At 47.5% G+C, this 22,795-nt stretch overlaps 2 protein-coding genes across 4 annotated transcripts in view; one reads left to right on the forward strand and one right to left on the reverse strand.

The window, feature by feature from the left end:
- The window catches only part of Alpk3 (alpha kinase 3), a 55,750-nt gene extending 33,829 nt beyond the window's left edge, over positions 1 to 21,921 (reverse strand). The window contains exons 1-5 of one of the 3 annotated variants that reach the window (XM_027920083.2): positions 21,746 to 21,908; positions 15,273 to 15,311; positions 12,170 to 12,291; positions 1,866 to 1,983; positions 3 to 1,266 (exon numbers count right to left, since the gene is read on the reverse strand). In XM_027920083.2, the coding sequence (XP_027775884.2) occupies positions 3 to 1,266; positions 1,866 to 1,983; positions 12,170 to 12,291; positions 15,273 to 15,311; positions 21,746 to 21,888 (1,686 nt within the window). In that variant the 5' untranslated portion in view covers positions 21,889 to 21,908. Of the gene's footprint in view, positions 1 to 2; positions 1,267 to 1,865; positions 1,984 to 12,169; positions 12,292 to 15,272; positions 15,312 to 21,745 lie in introns of all 3 variants that reach the window. The other 2 variants (XM_071608596.1, XM_071608595.1) reach the window with 2 other exon arrangements.
- Znf774 (zinc finger protein 774) overlaps positions 1 to 22,795 on the forward strand; it is a 596,184-nt gene that overhangs the window by 318,335 nt on the left and 255,054 nt on the right. The window contains 1 exon segment of the mRNA XM_071608600.1: positions 13,080 to 13,086. Within this exon segment, the coding sequence (XP_071464701.1) occupies positions 13,080 to 13,086 (7 nt within the window).

The following is a 22,795-nucleotide window of genomic DNA, read 5'->3' on the forward strand; positions in this document are numbered from 1 at the left end:
ACCTCTCCTGGAGTCCTGTGGCCTGCTCGCCCCTGCAAGGGGCTGTCCCGAGTGCCATGTCTCCGGCGGGCAGGGGGTGTTGGCACGGGGGCAGAAGCCTGAGACGGGGCCTTCCCTAAGTTCTGGGCCTCATGTTCTGGAGCTTGACCCGAAGAAGAAATGGGCTTGCTGTCAGCGGTGGGCTCGCCTTTGGGCTTTGGAGGGGCAAATCTCTTCCTGTTGAAAGGCCGAGCTGGCTGGGGAGCCAAGGAGGATGTAGGCTGGCCAGAGGTGGCAGGTGCCCCCTCACCTCTTGCCTTGATGGGTACCTTCCCCAAGGGACTGTTTCCAGATGCCTTGACACTTGGGGGTGGGGACTCCTCCTCCCCCTGAGGCCCGATAGCTTGAGAGTTCTCCATGTACATGTCCTTCAGGGAGAAATACACTTGCTGGTCTGCACTTGGGGCTGGGACAGGGGCTGGGGGCTGGGAATGGGTTAGGGCAGAGGCATCCTGGGCCTTGTCTTGAGTGCCCACAGTAGAGGCTGGCTGCCTGGTGCTATCTGTTCCAGAAGACTCAGGTCCCCGTGCCACCCTGCCTCTAGGATGGGTCTGAACCTCCTCCATGTCCATGGGACCCTGTGTCCCGCAAGGACCAGGCTTGTTTGAGCTGGAGACAGAGTTTTCTGAAGAGCGGTGGCTTCCGGCTGCCTTCTCTATTTCTGGCTTCTGCCGATCTGGCTTAGATTTCTCATCTTTTCTTTTCTTCTTGGCCCCAGACTCCTTTTGGGGGGCTCTCTGAGGCCCCAGCTCCATGGCCTCACAGATGTATGTCAGCAAGCCATGCTCCCCATCCTCCCCATTCTCGGGGGCAGGCTCCCCATTGGTGGGCACCTCTCCAGGAGCAAAACTGTTGATCAGACCCAGACCAGGGTGCTCAGATTCACTTTCTCCTTCCTGCCAAGCTGCCGAGGTCCCATCTTCAGCCTCCCTGGTTGGGGCTGAGGACACTGGCACTTCAGCCCCGCTCAGTCGCCGCTTTCGCTGGAAGCGGTCAGGGCTGAGCTTGCGCAGGGTGTCCACCTCATCTGTAGCATCCTTCCCATGCTTCCAGCTCTGCTCAATCTCCCGCAATTTGGCTGCAGCCTTGCGCTTCAACTTGGCAAACCAGCGCTGGTGGATCTTGTACTCTGTCATGGTGCCCACTTCCAGGACCCCTGAGCAGGACACAATGCCCTTGGAGTTCCGGGCAGAGGCCTGGTAGATGGCGGCATCTTCTTCTCGACACCTAGAAGTAGGAGCATGAGGTGCCACCCCCCACCCCGGAGGTGACAGCCCCCCCCTGCTCCCCACAGCCAGAACCTTCCAGAGCTGAGCATGCACCCTCTCCCCATCACCAGATGGGCCCTGAGTGCCACATCCCATCTCAGATGTCACCACAGCCCTCACCCTCTGTTAGAATTGAAGGAACTGAGGCCACAAGAAGGTGGCAGCTGACCAAGTTCATGCTGTCCCAGGAGGGATTAGATTAGACTTGGGGCTCAGGAGAGCTCCCTTCAGAAGCAGGTGACCAGTGCAGCCCCTTGTGAAGTCACGATGACAGAGTTGCTTTTTTTGGCTGCTGACCTCATGGAAAATGTGGGTCAGGATCTCCTCTGGTTGCACTCAGCTCTGTGACTGTCAGAAATACTCCCACCCTGGCCTTAGGAGATCCCGGCCACTGGCAGGCAAACAGTTATCCAGGTGGTTCAACTCAGTGGCAGACCTGCCTCTCGTTTCAGATAGTGCCTGGGTACCTCCACCCAGCCTGCTCCATCTCTGAGGGCACAATCCAGGTGCAGGACCCTTAGGAGGGCAGAGAGTGCAGAACAGGCCACTCTCCCTCACCTGTACAGCTGCAGTGTGTGACGGTTACCCTGATGAGTGATCTCATATTTTGGCAAACCACAGTATCGGTCCAGTTCTATGTCATCCTTGTACCAAGTCACCTCTGGTTCTGGGTATCCTGAGAAGGAAGCAGATTGGGTTGCAGGAAGGTGAGTTCCAAAATAGTGGGAGGAGAGAAAAGGAAGCCAGAATTTCCCCAGAGCACCTGAAAAGAATTGGACAGGACCACCTGCCTCAGGCCTTCTGGAAGCACAGGGCCCTTTGTGTGACTCAGCTTATTTTTAGAAATTAGAAAAAATTGTGAGAGCTGAAAACATTTACACTTCCAGCTAAAAGGGAAATATGGAGGAGAAACTTCCTAGCTTCATGTAGAAATGGTAGTGAAGAATTTCCAAAAATCGTTGACTGGTAGTAATGAGCTCTCTTTCTATGTGGCCCATTTTACCTCCTCAATTGTAGTAAGGGCTTCATCCTCAGAGGTCTCCCCAAAATTCCACTACTACCATCAATGCCAAGAGTCCTCCTCTTTTCATTACAAGTTCCTGGGCTGCATTATTTGACAACACAACTAAAACATCCATCTGTCCATCCATTCATTCATTCATTCATCACCCATCTATACACCCATCCACACCTATCTACCCACTCAGTCACAATAGTGAGACTGACTGAGGTGTCTACCCAGCCCCTCTTTTCTGAAGACTCCCAGCCACCCACAGAGAAGAGATCCCAACTATTACAGTCAAATATTTCTTGCCTGCCTGGCCACAGCTGATCAGCCCAGTAGTAGACATCAAAAGAACTAAATGAATCCAATCCTTTGACCTAGGATTTGAGAAACAGGACCAAGAAACAGTCTACCATTGTGTCTAGAAATATATCTCAAAGGGGCAAAGTAGTTATGCTTTGCCACATGAACTAAGAAGTAGATAAAGCTGGTCTGCAGTGTGATGGGAAAATGAAATTGACATTCAGGATAGAATCAGAGCTTCCAAAAACTGCTTCCAAATACTGGTACCATTCCTTGTCTGCACACAGTCTGACCAGTGAATTCTGCTTCATTTCTTGAGCTACCTCCAACTGATTAGCATCACTTGTTAGAAATCAAAGACTCCTAACATTCATTTACTTAAACACACACAGCATGTAAGCCAGGGACTCTGTTCTCAGGGAATTTATCTTCCTGTAGAAAAGATATGTGCCCACGCACGGGAGCAGTGTACCTGGCACCTGCATGCGCTCTGCCTTCCCTACTGTCTGTGGACAAACCACACTTTTGTCAAGAGCAGACCCTCACTGGACTCCACCTCCTCTCGTCAATCAAGGCCATCTCTCCAACAATCGTTCCAGCTCTCTCCTGCATCATCCAAATTTTTTTCTTTATTACATCATTCCTGTCCACATACAAGCCTGCTGAAGTGTTGTCCTTCTTTAAAAAGAACTTCCTTTGGTCCCACAACTTCCTTAGTGCCTGCCCCCATTTCTCTGCTTTCTCCTTTACAGCAAAAGTATTTTTAAAAGTTGTATATCAACAGGGCGCCTACTAATCCCAGTGACTATGGAGTCTAAGGCAGGAGGATCCCAGGTTCAAAGCCAGCCTGGGCAATTTAGAAAAATCCTGCCTCAAAATAAAAAATGAAAAGGGCTGTGGGGCTGGGGATGTAGCTCAGTGGTAGAGCAATTGCCTAACATGTGTAAGGCACTGGGTTTGATTCTCAGCACCACATAAAAATAAATAAAGGTATTATGTCCAATTACAACTTAAAAAAGTGTGTTTTTTTTTTTAATAAAAAAGGCTGTGGATATAGCCATTATGTAGGCATAAGAATTGGCCATCATATTCAGTAATGCCAAGTGGGTGACCTTGGCAGGAGCAATTCTGATGCAGTGATAAGTGAAACGCCTGGTTGGAAGAGGGAAGTGAAGATAGCAAGTATAGACAAAATTTTATTTCTTTTTTTGCAGTACGGGGCTTGAACCCAGGGGTGCTCTACCATTGAGCTACACCCCCAGCCCTTTTTTATTTTGTATTTTATTTTTCACTAAGATGCTTAGGACCTCACTAAATTGCCCAGGCTGGCCTTGAATTTGTGATCCTCCTGCCTCAGCCTCCCAAGCTGCTGGGAATTATAGGCATGAGCCACTGCACCCAACTGATCCTTTTTCATTCCTTTCTTTTGCTCACATCTACTTCCTTAGAAATCACATCAGCCCTCCCTTTAGAATAGATCTCAAGTGTGATCACCTTGCCATTCCCCACCCAACCTCAGTGTGGTCCATATCACCATCATCTCCACTTGGATATCTGCAATAACTCAGCTGATCTCACCACTCCCATCCTGACCTCTTTTCAGCTCATTCTTGGCACAACAGCCAGAATAAGCCTTTTGAAATAGAGTCAGCTCATGGCATACCTCTGCTCAAAACCTGACAGCTCCTGTCTCACCCAAGCTCTCCTGGTAAGGGCCCGGGTGCCTCATTTCCTACCACACCCCAGTCATGTGGTCCCACTGTTCACCTAACATACCACAAAAGCATCACATCTCAGTTCCCACGGGTCTCTGTTCTTCTGTTACCTCCTGATAGAGGCCTTCCTTATGCCCTGGGAAAAATATGCACCCCCCCCCTATAACTTCCTATCCACCCCCAACTTTTTTTTTGTCAGTACTGGGGATTGAACCCAAGAGTATTCATATTCTTCTGAGATACCTCCCTAGCCCTTTTTATTTTTATTTTGAAATAAGATCTTGCCAAGTTTCCCAGGTTGGCGTTGAACTTGCAATCAACCTGCCTCAGCCTCCCAAGTAACTGGAATTATAGGTATGCACACTGCACACAGCTCTGATCCTGGTTAATGTTTATTTGTCTTCAAAGAATACATTGCTACCTCATATACACTATGAGTTTGTTAGGTTATGAGCATCCTGCCCAACACTGTCTCCCATCCCCTGTGGAATATCAGCTCTGTGACAGCAGGGATTTATCTATGTTATTCACCGCTGTGTCCCCAGTTCCTAGAATAGCACCTGATATGGAATCAACACTCATTAAATATTTATAGATGCATACATAAGCACCGTACAAAGAGCTCAGGGTGCAGGGAAGGGAGCAATCAACTCCAGCTGGGAAATCAGGGAAGGCTTTTGGAGTAAGTGGCATTTGAATTAGACTTAAAGAATAGGCAGAATTTCAGAAAATTTGGGTTTAGCACCTCCAATCAGTTCTAACACCATCTGTACTTCTCCTTCATAGCTAATTATAATATTGTAATAGACTATTTCCTTGTCTCTTTCTCCTGCTAGTCTCAGGTCCCATGTGGGCAGGAATTTAGCCTGGTTAACCTAACATGGTACCTGGGACATAGTAGTTACTTACTTAAACCTGTTGGATGAGTGAGTAAATGAGTAAGAAAATGAGTGAGCAAACAAGAAGTGGATGGGAAGGGTGTGCTTGACAAAAACCCAACAGCAACAGAGTGTGAGAGGGAAAGCAAAGGGCACTCTGGGGAACTGTGTACAGGAGCAGGGAGCAAGGGAGGCAAGGCTGCAGCTGGCTCCACCAGGATAAACTTCAGGCAGCCCTGGCTGTAAAGTGAGCCCCATGTTTCCACTGTGGTTAAAGCCCCTGGTTACATCACCCCCTCTCTCTCTCTCTCTCTCTCTCTCTCTCTCTCTGTGTGTGTGTGTGTGTGTGTGTGTGTGTGTATGGCCAGGGCCATCACAGGTGTCCTCACCATCCCGTGGAATGATCTCATCCCTGCAAGGGCCCAGCTCAGTCTCCCTGCCCCCATGACCTGCCCAGCACGCCTCAGCCTCCAGGGCATCTGAGTCCAGAGAAGCTGGGGAAGGGAGGAGGGGCGGGGCAAGGAGAGGGATGTTGAGTGGACTGCGCAGCCCCATGGGCCCCATGGCTGGGTCCTCAGCCCCCATGCCACCCTCTTGTGCCTCTACACAAAGTGCAGGTCAACAGCTTAGGGCTTCATAGTGACATTGGACTTGGAAGCAAATTTATTTGGGAGAAAATACTGCCTTGTCCCATCTATATTCTAAAATAAACAAAAGCAGGAGGGGTCTGGGTGCTTTGCGCCCAGCTGCTCACACATGCATGCTTTCACATGTGTGCTTATAGGAAGGTGCTTACACACACATTTGGCTCAGGGCTGCAGTACCATGTTGGTTCCTGAGCATGTGGCCCTCCCTCTGCCCTTTCCCACTCCGTGATCTCTGTTTCACAGCCAGCAGGTTTGACTGGGGAAGCCAACTCAGAGATCTGCAGTCTCACCCCAATGGATCCTGGTTAAGAGAAGCTCAGATTCAGAAGAAGAAAAGGAAATGAAAATTTAAAGTTTTCAAAGAACTTTCAAATACATAATTTCATTTGGGCCTCAGAATAACTCTGTGCAAAAAAACTGTTCACATTTACTGAAGACTTACTGTATGCCAGATACTGAGATGAATGCTTTTCACGTATACAGGACTTTTTTTTTTTTTTTTTTAACCCAGGAGCTACATCCCTAGCTCTTTTTAAAATTGTAAATGTTGAGACAGGGTCCTGCTAAATTATGCCAAGGCTGGCCTTGAATTTGCAATCCTCCTGCCTCAGCCTCCTGGGTGGCTGGGATTATAGGTGTGTACTTATAGGACTGGCTCTTTTTGTGTATTATATCTAATTCTTACAAAAATTCAGTGAGGAGTACACTATTACAAACCCTCAATTTAAGGAAGAGGAAATCAAGGCTCATGAAATTAAGGCTCTTGCCCCAAGTCATCTGGCTAGTAAGCAAAAGAGCCAGAATTTAAATCTCTCTCTGCTATAAAATGGCAGGTGTTTTAATCCCTACTTTACAGAAAAGGGAAAGGAGGCTCAGAGAAGTTAAGTAATGTGCAGGGTCACACGGCAGCATGTGACATAGCCCCAGGTTTCCTTTTTCTTTTTCCAGTGCCCTTTCCAATAGGCATTCTTAGACCAACATATGAGTTTTGCTCACAGCAGCCATAGTAAACATGTTTCTCTAAAAAAGACTTATTCTGGAACTTTGGTTCTTTCTAAAGGCTCAGTCCCTCCGTCCAGCCTGCCTATGGCTGATGCTTCCTCATCTCATTCCAACATACATGTACTCGCATGCACTTGCACACATATCCCAACACAGAACCAGCGAGGGTTGAAGAGAGTGGAGGAGGGAAGCCACCATGCCAGACCAAGATGGACAGGTTCAGTGAAGATAGCAGCACTCCAGTCAAGGGGTGGTGACAGAGACCTCTTTCCTAATATGCCTCATAAAACTCAGGCAACCCGAGTTCATTCTTATCATCAATGTTTTTTGCTTGTTTTTGGTTTTAGTGCTGGGAATTGAACCCAGGGGTACTTTACCACTGAATTATATCCCCAGCCCTTTTTATTTTGTATTTTGAGACAGTGTCTCTCTAAATTACCCAGGTTAGCCTCAAACTTGGAATCCTCCTGCCTTAGACTACCCAAGTTTCTGGGATTATAAAGCATATGCTATCCTCTCCCAGCATAACGTGAGATTTTGGGTGTATGTAGGGACAGGTAAAGGGAAAGTGAAACAATGGACTAAGGGGTGGATATGAAAGACAGCCAGAACCTTAGAAACTGTAGACTCAATTGGTAGTGACTTAGATCTTAGCAGGCAGGTGCTCCAGAGCAGAAGGCCCTGGCTGGTGGTCACAAGATATAGGTATAAAAGTTTTCTCCTGGCCAGGTGTGATGGCACATGCCTGTAATCCCAGCTACTCAGCACATCTGAGATAAGGACATCGCAAGTTTGAGGCCAGCCTGGGTAATTTAGCAAGGCCCTGTCTCAAAATTTAAAAAGGGTTAGGGATATAGGTCAGTGGTAGGGTGCTTGCCTAGCATACATAAGGCCTTGGGTTTGATCCCCAACTGAAATGAATGAGTAAATAAATAATTTGCTTACTTGGATTGGGCTTGAAACAGGAAAAACTTAGCTCCATAATGACATTGGGAGTTTTCAATATAATGATCCAAGATTATATATGCCAGTATGTATGCCAGATGAATTTCTGGCATCTCCACACTTCTCTCAGAGTTCATGACTTCAAAGGACAGGAAAGAAGGGGGAGCTATGCCTGATGCTTGCTCCTCTTGAGTGGTCCCCAGACACCAGAGCAGCTGCTGTTACCACAGCACCCAAGCCACAGCTGAGGTAAACAGACAATGTGGAAAGTAAAGATACTGATTTTGACATCAGCACGAGTCAAGGTTCACTGTGGTCATCTAGCAAATATATACTGAACGTTTTCTTTGTACCAGGTCCAGAGAGGCACGAAGTGACAGGGGGTGACCTGTCCTTGCATATCTCATGATCTTCTTGGAAACAGAAGTGTGAACAAGCTGTGCCACGGAGCAGGGGCTCCCCTGGAAGTGCTGGAATGACTTTCCAGGGGATCAGCCTTTGAGCTGGACCTTAAAGGAGAAGAAGAATTTGCCAGGCAAAGAAGCAGTAGGCTCCTAGGTTAAAAGGCAGAATGGGCCTGGTATGGTTGTCCGTGGCTATAATCCCAGTGTCTCAGGAGGCTGAGGCAGGAGAATTACAAGTTAGAGACCAGCCTTGGCAACTTTAGTGAGATCTTCAGCAACCTAGCAAGATCTTGTCTCAAAATAAAATTTTTTTTAAAAGGACAGGGTTGTAGCTCAGTGAGTGATAAAGCACCCCGGGGATAAGTCCCTAGTACCAAAAACAAAAAAACAAAACAAAACAAAAACAGAGGAAATCTCCCAGAAAGTAGAACAAAAGACAAATGAAAGGAGAGAGGATAAGAAAACAGAACAAGGGCTGGGGGTATAATTCTTTGGTAGAGCACTTGCCCAGCATGTTCTACCCCAGCAGTGTAATAATAATAATAATAATAATAATAATAATATGATTAAAAAATAAAATAATAAGAAGAGAGTAAGTCCACAGGAGCAGATATCCAAAGAGAAGCAAGAATAGAGAAACAAGGAGTAAGAAATCAACATCAAGGGGCTGGGGATGTAGTTCAGTGGTAGAGTGCCTGCATAGCAAGTCCCTAGATTCCATCTCCAACACCACCAAAAAATAAACAAATAAAAGGAAATCAACATAATCAACATCAAAACAATCCCACATTTCCAAGAACTACAGGCTCTCAGTTTCCAACTAAAAGCATCCAAGCGTGTTGCAGGATGAAGAGACCCATATCAAAATACATCATTATGAAATATCATAACACTCTTACAAGTTTCCAGAAAGAGAAAACAGTCACATGCAAAGAATTAGGAGCAAACTGTCTTCCTACTTTGAGCAGCAACTTTGGAAGCAAGAGGATAAGAGGGTAGTGTCTAAAATTCTGAAGGAAAAGTATCTTCAACTTAGAATTCTATAGCCAGCCAAACTTTCAACCAAGCATAAAGTAGTAAAAGAGACATTTTTACAGAAAGTCCAACATTTACTTCCCATGTACTATTTCTAGGAAACTACCCAAACCAGAATGTAATCAAGAAAGAGAAAAATGTAGCTCAACAGTAGAGCACTTGCCTAGCACATGTGAGGCCTGGATTCGATCCTCAGCACCACATAAAAATAAATAAATAAAATAAAGTTATAAAAAAAAAAAAAAAGCTCTTAGGGGCTGGGGTTGTAGCTCGGTAGTAGAGCGCTTGCCTAGCATATGTGAGGCCCTGGGTTCGGTCCTCAGCACCACATAAAAAGATAAATAAATAAAAATAAAGGTTTTGTGTCCATCTACAACTAATATGTATATTAAGAAGTATAAGAAAAATTAGCTGCTGGGCATGTGGGCATGCACCTACCCTGGAGTCTGAACCCAACCTAAGAACTTAGTGAGACCACATCTCCTCCTACCATCAAATAAAAATCCTGGGACTTGTGATGTGCACCATAACCCAGCTACTCAGGAGCCTGAGACAGAAGGATCACAAATTCAAGGCCAACCTCAGCCACTTAGTGAGACCATGTCCTCCCCAAAATAAAAAGGATGGGAGGTAATGGGGGTAGCTCAGTTGGTAGAGTGCTTGCCTTGCATGCACAAGGCCCTGGGTTCAATCCCAGCACCACCAAAAAAAAAAAAAAAAAAAAGGGAGGATGGTGGGGATTTAGTTCAGTAGTAAAGTGTCTTTGGATTCAAGCCCCAGTACCAAAAAGCAAAAACAAAAAGAAAAATAAAACATTAGAAATACCAAAAAACTAAACAAATAAAAAACTAAGGAAAGCACTAACTTCAGGAAAAACAGAGTAAATACAATCACCTACAGTATGATTATAGTCTACAATGTATACATAATTATTATGTTATGTATACATGCTCATATATTGTATATACAATGTATATAATCATTGGCAGTGTGATTATAACATAGTACACTATTATGGTATAACATTATGTACTGCAATATTCAGTTATGACTCATAGCACAAAGGCATAATAAGGGAAACAGTAAATACTGATTTAAGCAAAAATCACATTATAACTATATGGAAGAGATAAAAAAGGGAAATAGAGAAAATGAAGATATAAAAGATAATTTCTGGCAGGGTGCAATGTCTTACTCCTATAGTCCCAGCTACTCAGGAGACTAAGGTAGGAGGACCACAAGTTTGAATCCAACCTGGCAAACTGGCAAGATATTGTCTCAAAATAAAATTTTAAAAAGAGCTGGGGACTGAGCTTACTGGTAGAGTATCCCTGGGTACAATTCCCAGTACCACAAAAAAAAAAAAAAGACTCAAGAGTTAGAAGTATTTACTTATTACTCAGCACCGTGGAAATGTATACAGGCTGCAAAAGACCACTAAAAACTACAAATGGTTGCTTCTGGGAAGACAAATCGGCGGGAGGCATGAACTGTTATGGTAATGTTTTTTAGTATAATTTGAACTACATGCATGCATTAATTTGATAAAATTTAATTTTCTTCAAAAATAGGGATTATCAACATCCTAAATGAAGAAGAAACCACAGAGTGGTGAAAGAACCAGATTATTCTAGAAAACTGTTAGTGCTGAAGTGGCAAGGAAATGCAGGTGTGGACACTGCAGAGAAAAAGCAGGACCTCCTCCTCACCAGTCCTGTGGAACTAGACAGGTCACCCAGGCAGTTTTCAACTCTGCAAAACTTGACTTAATATAATAGCACTTACTTCACAGGGTTTTGCAAGGTTTCAATGACAATGGAAACAAATATTGCAAAATGCACTGTGCTGGGCCCAGGTAGGGGACACAGGTAACTCTGTCCCTCGAGCAGTGTTCTCAGCCTGGTGCTGCAGGGTTCTAGGGAAGGCAGAGAACTGTCTATGGGAATCCCAATCCCAAAGAAGCTGTTTAGCTGGGTGGGGTAGATGAACGCCCCAGAATCAAGAAATGTCACAGCTGGAAATCACCCATGCCCTTGACTAACTGAGAAAATGGGCTCTCAAAGGAAGCTGGGATAGGGACCCTTGACCTGGTGGCTGTGTAGCTGGGAGGGGTAGAGACCCATGGAGGTGGATATTCTGCAGGCCCTGAGGCAGGTCAGTCCCTGCAACTAGGCTATGCTTTGGTGAGGGGAGGGAATGACTCCTGGAGCCAACTTCCCAGTGCTCCCAGCTCCCATTCTCCCCTTCTAAGGGTATCACTCTGCTTCCTAGTTTGCCAAAATTACTCCAAATTCTACCATGGAGCTCAGTGAAATACAAACAACCGTAGTCTTAATTCCTAATACTTGCATAGTACTTACTTGTATGCCAGGTACTGTTCCAAATGCTTTCCATGTATTAACTCAGTTTTACAATCCTATGAAATTCATTGTATTATTGTTCCCACTTTACAGACGAGTCAGCTAAGAAGTGATATAAGCTACTTAATACCATATACTACAAAGGAGCTGAGCCAGGATTCCAAGTCAGGCAGTTTGCCTCTAGGATCTGAAATCAGAATTACCACATCATTGCCTCTCAGGCTTGATACTTGCAAGCCACAAACTGCTCAACTGTGAAAATGGGGCATTCAGAGAGATGGCTTCAAAGATCAACTCATCAGGGATGTAAGTATGCCTGAGGGTGAGGAAACTTTACTGAGGACAGATTTTGAAGAATAACAGTGTATAAATGGGACTCCAGAAGGGGAGGAGAAAGGGACACTTGCCCACACAGAGAGATCAAACTGGAGACAAAGCTGGAAAGCAAATGTCAACTTGCACAGTTTTGTACACATGACCCATCACCCCGCCACACCTGTCCCCCCTGCCACCCTGGACCCTGCTCCATGCAGAGGCCTTGGCATGGACCATAGACAGTCTCATTACCTGTGACAATGCAGGTGAACCTGACGTCGCTGTCCTCGGACACAGCCCGGGACTTGAGTGTGGTTTCGAATAGTGGCTGGGTCTCCTCTGTTAGCTGAGCAATGATGGAGCAGAAGGTGCTCCTAGGAAAGGCAAAGAGCTGTTCAGAGCGGCCCTCCCCCAGGAAACTTACCATAGCCTGAACTTGTCCAGGACAGCTTAAATCTTACCATGTCTGTCTGTCATCCTATGGCCAAAGCTCCAGCCCTTTCTTTCTTCAAGGAAGCCTGGGCCTCTTGGCCAGGTGGGGTAGGGATGGTACCAAGGTGTTGGATGGAATCTTGACCCACACCCATCACAACAGGCAGGCTGCTGCCCATAGGCTCCTGGTCCCCAAACAGGGCCTTGGACCAGCACTGGAAAGCCAGGGATGAGTCTCCTGCTCCATCCCTGGACACCACATGCTGAAGTGAAAACAGGGCTGGCAAATCCAGGACCAACCAGCAGGGCTGCCAAGCCAAACAGACCCACTCCTGCAAAAGCCAGGGACTCTTAGTGCCCCTGTGATGGTCCATCTCCCAGAATTCAGGGTCACCCATGGGCTTACTGAGTCCAGAACAAACTCACCAACACTGCTCAAGGCTTATGGTCCACTCTTTCCTGGACACAGGAAGCAAACCAAACCACAGTGCCAACCCCTTTCACGGGCCAGCAGACACAGTGCGTTCCCAGGCATGAAGCGCAACCACATAGACAGGTGGTGTGGTGCTCAAGCTGTGCCCAGCCCCCCTCCCCCTCCCAGGCACACACCCTCTGTGAGCAGCAGGGACAATGAGGGGAAAGAGTGGGCAGAGCAGGAGGAACTGTGGAGGAAGACAAACATTCAAAGGTGCCTTTTTCTAGGTCTCGGAGGAAGAGGTGGTCCCCCAAGGGCAACGGTCATCTGTCTAGGACTCTTCATCAGGGGTGGAGTGAGTTATGGGAGCACAAGCAACCTAAGTACTTTTCAGGGAGGAGCTCTACATTCAGTGTATCTTTTCTGTGAATATTGTTCTGGACTTGAGTTTGAGGAGAAAGGTTGAGACCCAGGAAGAGCGTCTCAAATCAAAAAAGACTTCTGGATTGATGGGGGTCTACTGTAGCTTCTCCACAGACACTGGGGCATTCAGGGAGTTGACAGGAGGCCTCCCCCAAAAAAAATCTATTGAGGATGGGGATCCCAACTTCTCACACACCTGCACACTGCACAGCTGCAGTCAGATGCATTCTGAACATTCTCTGCAATACCCTCTCACCTAGAACTCACCTGTCCGATAAGCTAAGTCACTCAGAGTGTCTTTTGAGACGGAAGCTATCAACTCTCTGAACACTCAGAAAATATTAACATCTAGAAATGTTTCTTGCTGCTGTCATACTGATAGCAATTTCTGACTGGGAAAATACCAAACTTCCATTAACACTTTCTAGAAAATTTCAGGCCAAATGTAATTCAATGTCTATGATTCTGTAACTAATTCAAAACATCCCTAAGTATGAACCCCTACAGAATTTATATCCTATCTCATCTGTGTACAAGTCTGGATCCAATATTCTGCTTAGACTATTAGGGAGAAAGCTCTTGGGCATGTCTAAGAAAATCATTTCACTACTGGATAAGTAAGTAAACTGCTTCAAGAAAATTTGCAGAGATAAGTGCTCATGCTAGACTTATTTTGAATGGAATAAAAACTTTTCTTGAATTTTCCACACAAAGACCTAAACTATATCATAAAATAGTTTATATTAGAAAACCATAGGTAAACTAAGTGTGGCTAGAAAGCCCTCCCTCTAGGGAAGTGGGCTTGGGATGCATCTGGGGAGACAGGGAAAAATCACTGTATACACTGTCATATTTTGCTGAATGTCTACAGCTTCTTGTTCCTATCCTCAAAACCATTCAGATGTGCATGGACTGAGTGTGCTCCATCAGGTCCCCTAGAAAGCTGGGAGGTCTGTGCACATTTGGGAATGATCTTTCCAACCCTGACATCTCTGAGTCCTTCCCACTTCATGACTTCATAAGGACATCACTCACTGATCACATGTCTCCAAAGAACATCGGAATCGTTGGTTTTCATGATGTTCAATGGAACCTAACCTTGCTCTTAGATTTCGTAGGTACCTTACTTTGAATAAATCCCAGATCCTCTCTCTTTCAGCATTTCCACACTCTTTGAATCAGTTGGGATATACTCTTTTCCAACCCTGAGCCACCCAGAACAAAGTCTCCTCGATGTTCATCAACATCAAGGACATGTGCTTAGTAGGCACTAACCATGCCTGTAGACATGGTTAGCTACTCAGAAAACATCCTCTGTCATGAAAAGGTAGCCACTCTCCCTGAATCTTCTGGAGTCTGGGATGGGGCCATGGGGTGGGAAGTAGCCAGGAAATGTTCCCACTGTGATGGTAACAGTTTAACCAGGGGTAGAGAGTTGTCCCCAGCTTGGGAGGCAAGAGGACAGACAGTCTTTCCACCAGTAAACATCAACCGTGGGCTTGCTCAGGCCCTGCCCTGGCTCTGCAGCAGGTTGAGAACAAGCTAATGCAGGAATACAGTAATATGATATTCTCTGATTTCACGGAGTTCACAGTCTGCAGCAGTGGAGATGAGTCAAGAAAAGGAAAAAATCAGAGAAAGAGAAGGTGAAAGAAGAACTTAAGGGACTGTGGGAAAATATAAATGTTAAAGGCAGGAGCCATGGTTAGAAGATGAATAAGGTGTCAAACCTAGATATGTAGTTACAAAAAACATGAAAACTTAGGATGAGGAAGGAGTGGGTCATGTAACTGGTGGCTCTCTGTTTTGTTCTCACGGTATCTGTCCCAAAGGCAAAGAGAGGTCACTGCAGGCATCTGAGAGCCCTGCCCATATCTCTATTCCTGGGTCCCTGTGCCCCTTTGAAATGGCCCATGCAAGCATCATCTCTGGTTCCTGACCATGCTCACGTGAGTACCCTCTCACCTCCCACCCTCCCCTCAACCCATGCAGTCTGGTTAGTGCACAAGCAGTCACCCATTGGCCCCTCAAGGCCCAGACCCAAGAAAAAAGCAGTCCGAGAAATGTAATGCAATGTGCATTTACCTTCCAGAGCTGGGGTGAGACAACCGGTTGCTTGATAAGCTAAGCAAAAACAGCAAATGGAATCATTAGGCCAAAAAAGCAAAGAGAGGATGAGGCAAAATCAACAACATTCGCGAAGTATTAATCGGCCACCATCTGGGGCCCCAGAGGCCTTTCTATTAAAAGGGACCAGCTGTCTTAGTTGGCTTGCTCCAGTTAGCAAGTGGCCTCACCACTGGACACCAATGTATCTGAAACCAAGAGCTGGTTAAAGGCAGCAGAGTCCAGAAAAATGGTTAGGCAGGAAGGAGGTCCTTGGGGCTGAGCTGGGAGAAAGGTGTGCCTGGGGCACTTGGGTCTCTGTTCCCAGAGAGAGCCTTATGCCAATTCCCCAGCACACAGCACACCAGGCTGGGGGCAGCTCCTGCTTCCACTCTCCCGCCTTTTGAGAGGGAGAGCCTCATTCCTGGAAATTCCCTTCACAAGCTAAGAAGAAGACAGGTGGCTTGGAGAACACCCACTATTAATATGTTAAAGTTGGTTAAAGAGCAAGGCAAACCAGCTGGGAGAGTGAAGAGGAGAAAAAACAAAGCAGTTAATCCAGCAGGAGCCCGGAGGGACCCAGATTGCTCAGACCAACACGAGGCCCCTCCAACCTTGAGGCACTGATCACCCTCCTGCCTGGGGCACTAACCAGGGCCTGGTTGTGCACCGAGGGAGGAGGCCCCACACAAGGCTGCTCCAAGGGAACTCTAGGCCCTTGGTACGAACCTGACTTCTACCTCTCCCTCTACCTTTTCTAACACAAATATTTCCTGTGGAGCCCTGGATCTCAGCTCTTTGGGAGATGGCCAAGGCCATCAGCCCATATCCCCTCCAGCTGCAGAAATACTCTCCCTTCCTTTTTGACAGCCCAGCCTGTACAATGGCAATTGTGATCTACATTTCTAACCACAGAAAGCTCTAAGACTGCATACAGCATGTGCCCATGTGAACTTGTTGTTGTTGTTTTTGTTTTGTAGATCTCTCCCTCTCTCTCTCTCTCTCTCTCTCTCTCTCTCTCTCTCTCTCTACCAGGGATTGAATTCAGGGGCATTTGGCCACAGAGCCACATCCCCAGCCCTATTTTGTATTTTATTTAGAGACAGGGAATCCCTGAGTTACTTAGCACCCTGCTATTGCTGAGGCTGGCTTTGAACCCATGATCCTCCTGTCTCAGCCTCCTGAGCCACTGGGATTACAGGCATGAGCTATCGTGCCTGACTTTCTTTCTTCTTTCTCCTTCCTTCCTTCCTTCCTTCCTTCCTTCCTTCCTTCCTTCCTTCCTTCCTTCCTTCCTTCCTTCCTTCCTTCCTTTTCGTACTGGGGATTGAACTCAGGGGTGCTCTAGGACTGAGCCACATTCCCAATCCTTTTATTTTTTATATTGAAACCACCAGGTCTCACTAAGCTTCCTGGGCTATCCTTGAATTTGTGATTTTCCTGCCTCAGCTTCCAGAAGAGCTGGGATTATAGGTTTGCACCACTGCGTTTGGCATGGGTTTGGTTTTGCGGTCATAAAGAAATGATCTTAGCTGGGCATGGTGGCACATGCCTGTAATCCCAGCAACTCAGGGCTGAGGCAGGAGAACGGCAAGTTCCAGGCCAGCCTCGGCAATTTAGTGAGACCCTGCCTCAAAATCAAAAGTAAAAGGGCATGGTGGAGCACACCCACAATCCCAGCGATTTGGGAGACTGAGGCAGGAGAATCACAAGTTAAAAGCCAGCCTCAGCAACTTAGTGATATCTTAAGCAACTTAAGGAGACCATATATATATATATATATATATATATATATTTTTTTTTTTTTTTTAAGATAATAAATGGATAAAAAGGACTGGGGATGTGGCTCAGTGGTTAAGTACCCCTAGGTTCAATCCCTGGTACCAAAAAATAAAATAAAAGGGATGGGGATGTAGTAGAGTAACCCAAGTTTCAATCCCCAGTACCACCAAAAGAAAACACACACACAAAACAAACAAACAAACAAAACCCACGTATCCTGTTCCCTAAAACCTGGCTTTCCCTCCGATACTCCTAGGTTTGTAGATACCACAAGCATTCTCTCAAATTCCTAAGGTCAAAATATACCATCTTGGACTCCTTCTCTCCTCCATGCCTCAAATCTAGTCAGGCAGTAATTCTCAGCCTTTTTCTCTTTCTCTCTGCTCCTACTGTTGGGCTCTGATCTAGATCCTCATGGCTCCATGTTTGATGATCACCTCAATCTCCTTCCTCTTTAACCCCAAACTCCACCTCTGAACAAATGCTGCAGAATCAGCATTATATTGAGACCCAACTCCCTGACTCTGTATTTAAGGCCCTCCTTGATCTGCTCTCAGCCACACTACAAGTACGGTTCTCTCACTTTCCCAATGGAACTCGGGTTCCATGGAGCCAGACCTGTCCCTGATTGGCATGGTTGTGTCCATGGCCTTTACTTTTGTCCTCCCAGCTCAAAAGTCCTCTCTCCTTCCTTCTGTTCAACTAAGTCCTACCCATCAAGCCTTCAAATCTAGATCTTTTTGTAGTTTCTGTAGCTCCTAGCACAGTGCCAGGCAGACAATACATATTCAACCCACGTTCTCTGAAAAGAGAGGGGGAAAGGAGAGAGAAAGGAAGAAGGGGGAAGGGAAGACAGGGAGGGGAGAAGAAGTGTAAGAACGCATTTGTCAAACAGGAAGGGTCCTGTCCCCCAGAGGGAGCTGCTGCTCCAGAAAAAAATGGTAAGGAGGAGCAAGAATGCAGCTGCTTTTGCTCAGAGCCTTAAAAATCCTCTGGAGGCTGTGTGGGCGAACTTCCCTTGGTTCTGAGGCACTGGCCAACTCCATTCTTTCCTGGACCATAAACTTCCTTTGTCTCTCTCCTTAGAAATGAGATATTTCTCCTTCTTTGGGTTTGGATTTCTTCCCTGGGAAGGAGAGGGGGAGAGTCAGCTTTCTAAATTAGAGAGGAAATGACAAGTTCCACCTGCACGTGGGCATGGGACTGAACTAGAATAATGAGCCCTCCCACCAGCTCTCTCCAGGCTGTTTGTGAAGCTCTGCATCCTGGCCCCAAGTCCTGCTTTCTCTAGGTCTTGCTCTTACATGTTAGATCAGGAGGAATCCTGGGTGATGGAGCTCCTTGTCTTCAGAAGGTAGAAGACCTGCCAGTACCCCATTGGCTCTGGCCCCGGCAGGGAGCTCCACATTTGCTGTCTTTGAGGAGTTTTGAATCAGAGAAATCAAATGTTGGGACAGAAAGACTTTATTTAAAGAGTTCTTTGTGTTGCTTTCATATTTTAGAATGGGAATTCAAGGCCCAGGAAAGAAAGGTGTCTGCATAAAGAAGTAAAGTAGACCTGGGGAGGGAACAAGGAGTATCATAGAAGCTGGGGGCCTGCCGTTCTTTCTGCATTTCATAAAAGACATGGAAAGTCCTGGCCTGATGCCTCAGTTGCCCTAACCCTAGACATCCAACCCTAAAGAATAGCAAAGCTTGTTTTGGAGATATCTGTAATAACATGATAGTTCTGCTGTTCCTCTGAGTCTACCAGGACCTGGGACTCCATGAAATGAAATGAAATTTCTACCTATAGCCATACCAACCTGAATGTGCCCAATCTCATCTGAAATAAAACGTCTGTGTGTCCCATAAAAGCAAATTCATCATAAATGCTTTCACTCCTCATCCTATTCTAGGTAGCCATATGCCACTTTCCTATAGGAGCAAGGTCCTACGGGCTGGGTGACTGAAGAGGCTTGGCCTCTCAGTCCAGACAGCTTGGTGGAACTCTCTACACACCTTTAACCTCGGTAAGTACTGGAAATATCCTTGAGCTGACATTGGACTGGAAACCCCTCCAAGGGTCTTGGGGCAGAGGGAAGGAAGATGTGCATAGAGACATAGCATCTAGACCGGGACCAAGGCTTCTGGAGCCTCAGCCATTGCCCAGCTGCTCATAGACTCTCAGGGAGAACCCACACTCACAAGAACCCTTGAGAATAATGCCTCAAGAGCTCCATGTAAAAGTATACCCAGAAAATGTTTGAGTGGAGTCAAGAGTGAGTGGGGGGCAGAACTTTGCCTTACAGTTAGGACCCTGGGATAGTCAAGGCTCAGCTGGACGGAGCCAGATATAGTTGACAAGTCCTTAAAGGACCCTCTTTCTCCCTTGGGCACTCTACCTGTCCCCACAGGCAGTCAAGCTGTTCTGAGGGACAGCAGACTCTGTGGTGCCTCATCCAGCTGGCCCTCCCCAGGCAGTCCCATTCACATTGTCCCTTCTTTGCCAAAGGCTCTTCCAGAGGCCAAATAATTCTTTCTCCTTGTCTCACAGAACCTGTGAAGGGGGTGGGGTGGGGGTCCAGTTGTGTCCAGTTGGCAGGAAACAGAAAACTACAGGGGCATAACATAGTCCAAAATCTAAGACTGAAAAACCTTCTTTCCCACTGTGCCTATCTTGTCCCTCTAAAGGCAAAGAGACTCCTTTTGGATGTGGGGCTGTAGCTCAGTGGTAGAGCACTTGACTTGCATGTGTAAGGCCCTGGGTTCAATCCTCAGGTTCAATCCTTTTAGGAGCATCCCCATTCAAGCCCAAGGGGCCTTGAGACTGCCACTTCTTTCCCACCTGCTGCTCTCTGGCTGACACTCAACTTTGAGTACATCAAATATGCAATAAAAATGTCCATCACACAACTGCTCAGCCAGACAGCAGCACTGCGTACACTCTCCAGCCTTGTTCCTAACAGTCTTCCCCAATCCACCTGGATTTTGAAGCACCTTTCCTTCTCTTCCTCATCACTGCTCTAAGAAGAATCCTGCTTTCTTTCTCCTTGTTGCACTGGTATTGGACAAGGCCAGAAGCAGGCGACAGACCCCAGATAAGTCAGGTATGGTAGTGCACACCTATATCCCAGCGCCTCTGGAGGCTGAGGCTGGAGATCTTAAGTTCAAAACCAGCCTGGGCAATTTAGGGAAACCTATATCAAAATAAAAAATAAAAAGGGCTGGAGATGTGGCTCAGTGGTAGAGCACCTCTGGGTTCAATCCCCATTACTAAAAACTAAAAAATTTTAAAAGCCCAGACAAGTCACTGTGACAAATGTGAGGCCCCCACAGGGAGTGCCCTTCATTAAAGACCAGAACAAATGACCACATTTCATTCCCGTGTTTAAGTAGAGACAGTACTTAAGAGGAAGGGGCATTTTTTCCTGGCAGCCAGGGACCTTCTCAAGTCTGACTCAGTCACTAACAGGAGCCCTCAGCCCTGCCCCAGACATGTGACACCATTTGACGTGTTTTATGCAGAAACAGGTTCCGGTTACATTTGAACTTTTCCAACTCCAAGGTCAATAGGACTCAGCCAATCCTAGAGGAAGTGCCCAGGACTTTTCCCGAAAGTCCTTGATGTCTGTTTTTATGCTGTTTAATGAAAGGAGAATAAGAGATCTCTAGACAGTGTCTCACAGTAAAGTCTAATTTCTGCATAATACACAACAAATTCTGACCAGGAAACAACACTATCCCCATAGCCAAACCTTCACATTCCCCTTTGAAAACAGGCTCCAGAGTGAAAGGAAACTTAGTTGCCCAGAATGGGCAGGAAGTGTCTGTCTTCCTGGCAATACATGTATCCTTCTCCGTGCCTGTATGCTTGTCAATTGTCTATGTGTCCCTATATCTGTGGGCAGCCTCCTCCTAAAACAAAGTCTCCATACTCTTTATCTCTGGGAAGACCAGTGAAGGGCTCATCAGTTCCATCCCTCTGGCACCTCACCCCCACCCCCAACAGGGCAGGACAATTGGCTCCCTCAGAGCTTCAGGTCCTCAATCCCTGGTATCCCAGATAGGAACCAGCCCTTGATTCTACCCCTTCATCTCACCAGCCCTGACATAGACCCTGGGAAGAAGACCAATGCCCTGGGCCCAGAGGAGGACCCTTACTTATTACAAGGTTTCTTTCTTCCTGGTCAATGTCCCCCACCCTGAGCTAATCAGGTCCCATTCAGGGCAGTCCCCCGTCCCTCTTCCCTGCCACCAGTGCGCTCCCCCTCTCTACCAGCAGGGAGGAATTTCAGCCTCTCTGACTTTCCTTATCGCTAGCTCTGGAATCCAGTCCCAGGGAGTAGCCGGGTGTGGGGTGGGGAGATAAGGAAAACCTTCAGGCCCTGTGAAATCCCCCAAATAGGGTCTTGCTCCTCTCTTGGGTCTCTCAGTTGCCAGAGGCCTGAGGCCCTTGAGCCACGAGGGGTCAGGAGAAGCCATGAGGGGCATTCTGGCCTGTCCCTGTCTCCAAGCCTTAGGCTTTAGGCTGAGCGCTCGAGGGCGCGGGCCCCACCCAGGTCTCCAAGGAGGAGCAGCCCCGAGCCAGCAGGGGCGCAGGCGGCACCCTGAGCTTCGCCCGCCCCAGAGGAGCCCTACCCGGCGCTGCCCAGCCCCTCAGCGCTGCCCAGCCCCTCAGCGCTATTCACCTGGTCTCGGGTCGCACGCTGAGCAGGTAGCTGCGGCTGGCCGGGCTGGGGATCCACACCGGCCCATCGTCCTCGCCGTCGGCCCCGGTCCCCGCCCGCCCGCCAAGGCCCCAGCCGCGACTGGGGACCCTCCGCGACCCCATGGCGCCGTCGCCCTGCCCGCCCTCCAGCCGGCCTCCAGCCCCGCCGCCGGCCCCTGCAGCCAGCGCGACGCTCCCCTATTTATAGCCCGAAACCGCGCCGTCACCTGCTGCTGTCCCTCCCCCGCCGGCCCGCCACGGCATGCCTGGAGGGGCCGGCGCCGAGTCCCTTGGCCACCCCTCCACTGACCCACGACGGCTGTCAAGCTGCGCTGGCGTGGCGGCGCAAAGCCCAGGGAGGAGGGAAGCGCTGTCCTTGAAACAGAACTGTGAATGGGCCCCTCAATGGAGACCCCACGACCCCCGCTTCTGTCCACACTCCTTCCTTGCTCCCTTCGGATTTTGCCAGTGAGGAACCTCCCGAAGCTGATTTAGAGAAGCAGCCCCGGGGATGGGGAGCCAGGCATGCTGCTTGGGAGCTTGAACTAGATCCACAGGAGCCAAGGCGGTCTAAGATCCAGGCCTCTTGTGGCAGCAGCCCCACCCCCACCTTCATGACCTCTTAGACTGCTGATCCACTTACACAAACCCAACCATCTCCATTGGTGACTCCCATCCTGGAGGCAGGAACTCTTCTGGATGTGTGTCTTGTGTCTTCCCCTATCTCTCCCAGGATCTAATATAAATCAGGGGCTTTAATAAATGCTTCTAGAGTAATCGAACCTCCTCCATCCCTTCAGCCTTTATTTCCCAGTACCAGGGGCGGGAAATGGGTTGAGGACTAATAAAGCCCAGAAGAATAATTAAGTTTCATCCAACAATTGCCAGAGTGAAGTGCTAAGCACCGCCTAAACCTGTTGCTGAATATTAGGAGTAACCATAATCTTTTTGCTGGTCCTTCCTTTTCCTATATCGCTGAGTGCAACCAGAAAGTGTTTGGAGCTAAGTGGATATAATGGTTAGAAAGTGG

Source organism: Marmota flaviventris, chromosome 2 (genome assembly GCF_047511675.1).
Source record: "Marmota flaviventris isolate mMarFla1 chromosome 2, mMarFla1.hap1, whole genome shotgun sequence".
Classification (NCBI taxonomy): Eukaryota; Metazoa; Chordata; class Mammalia; order Rodentia; family Sciuridae; genus Marmota; species Marmota flaviventris.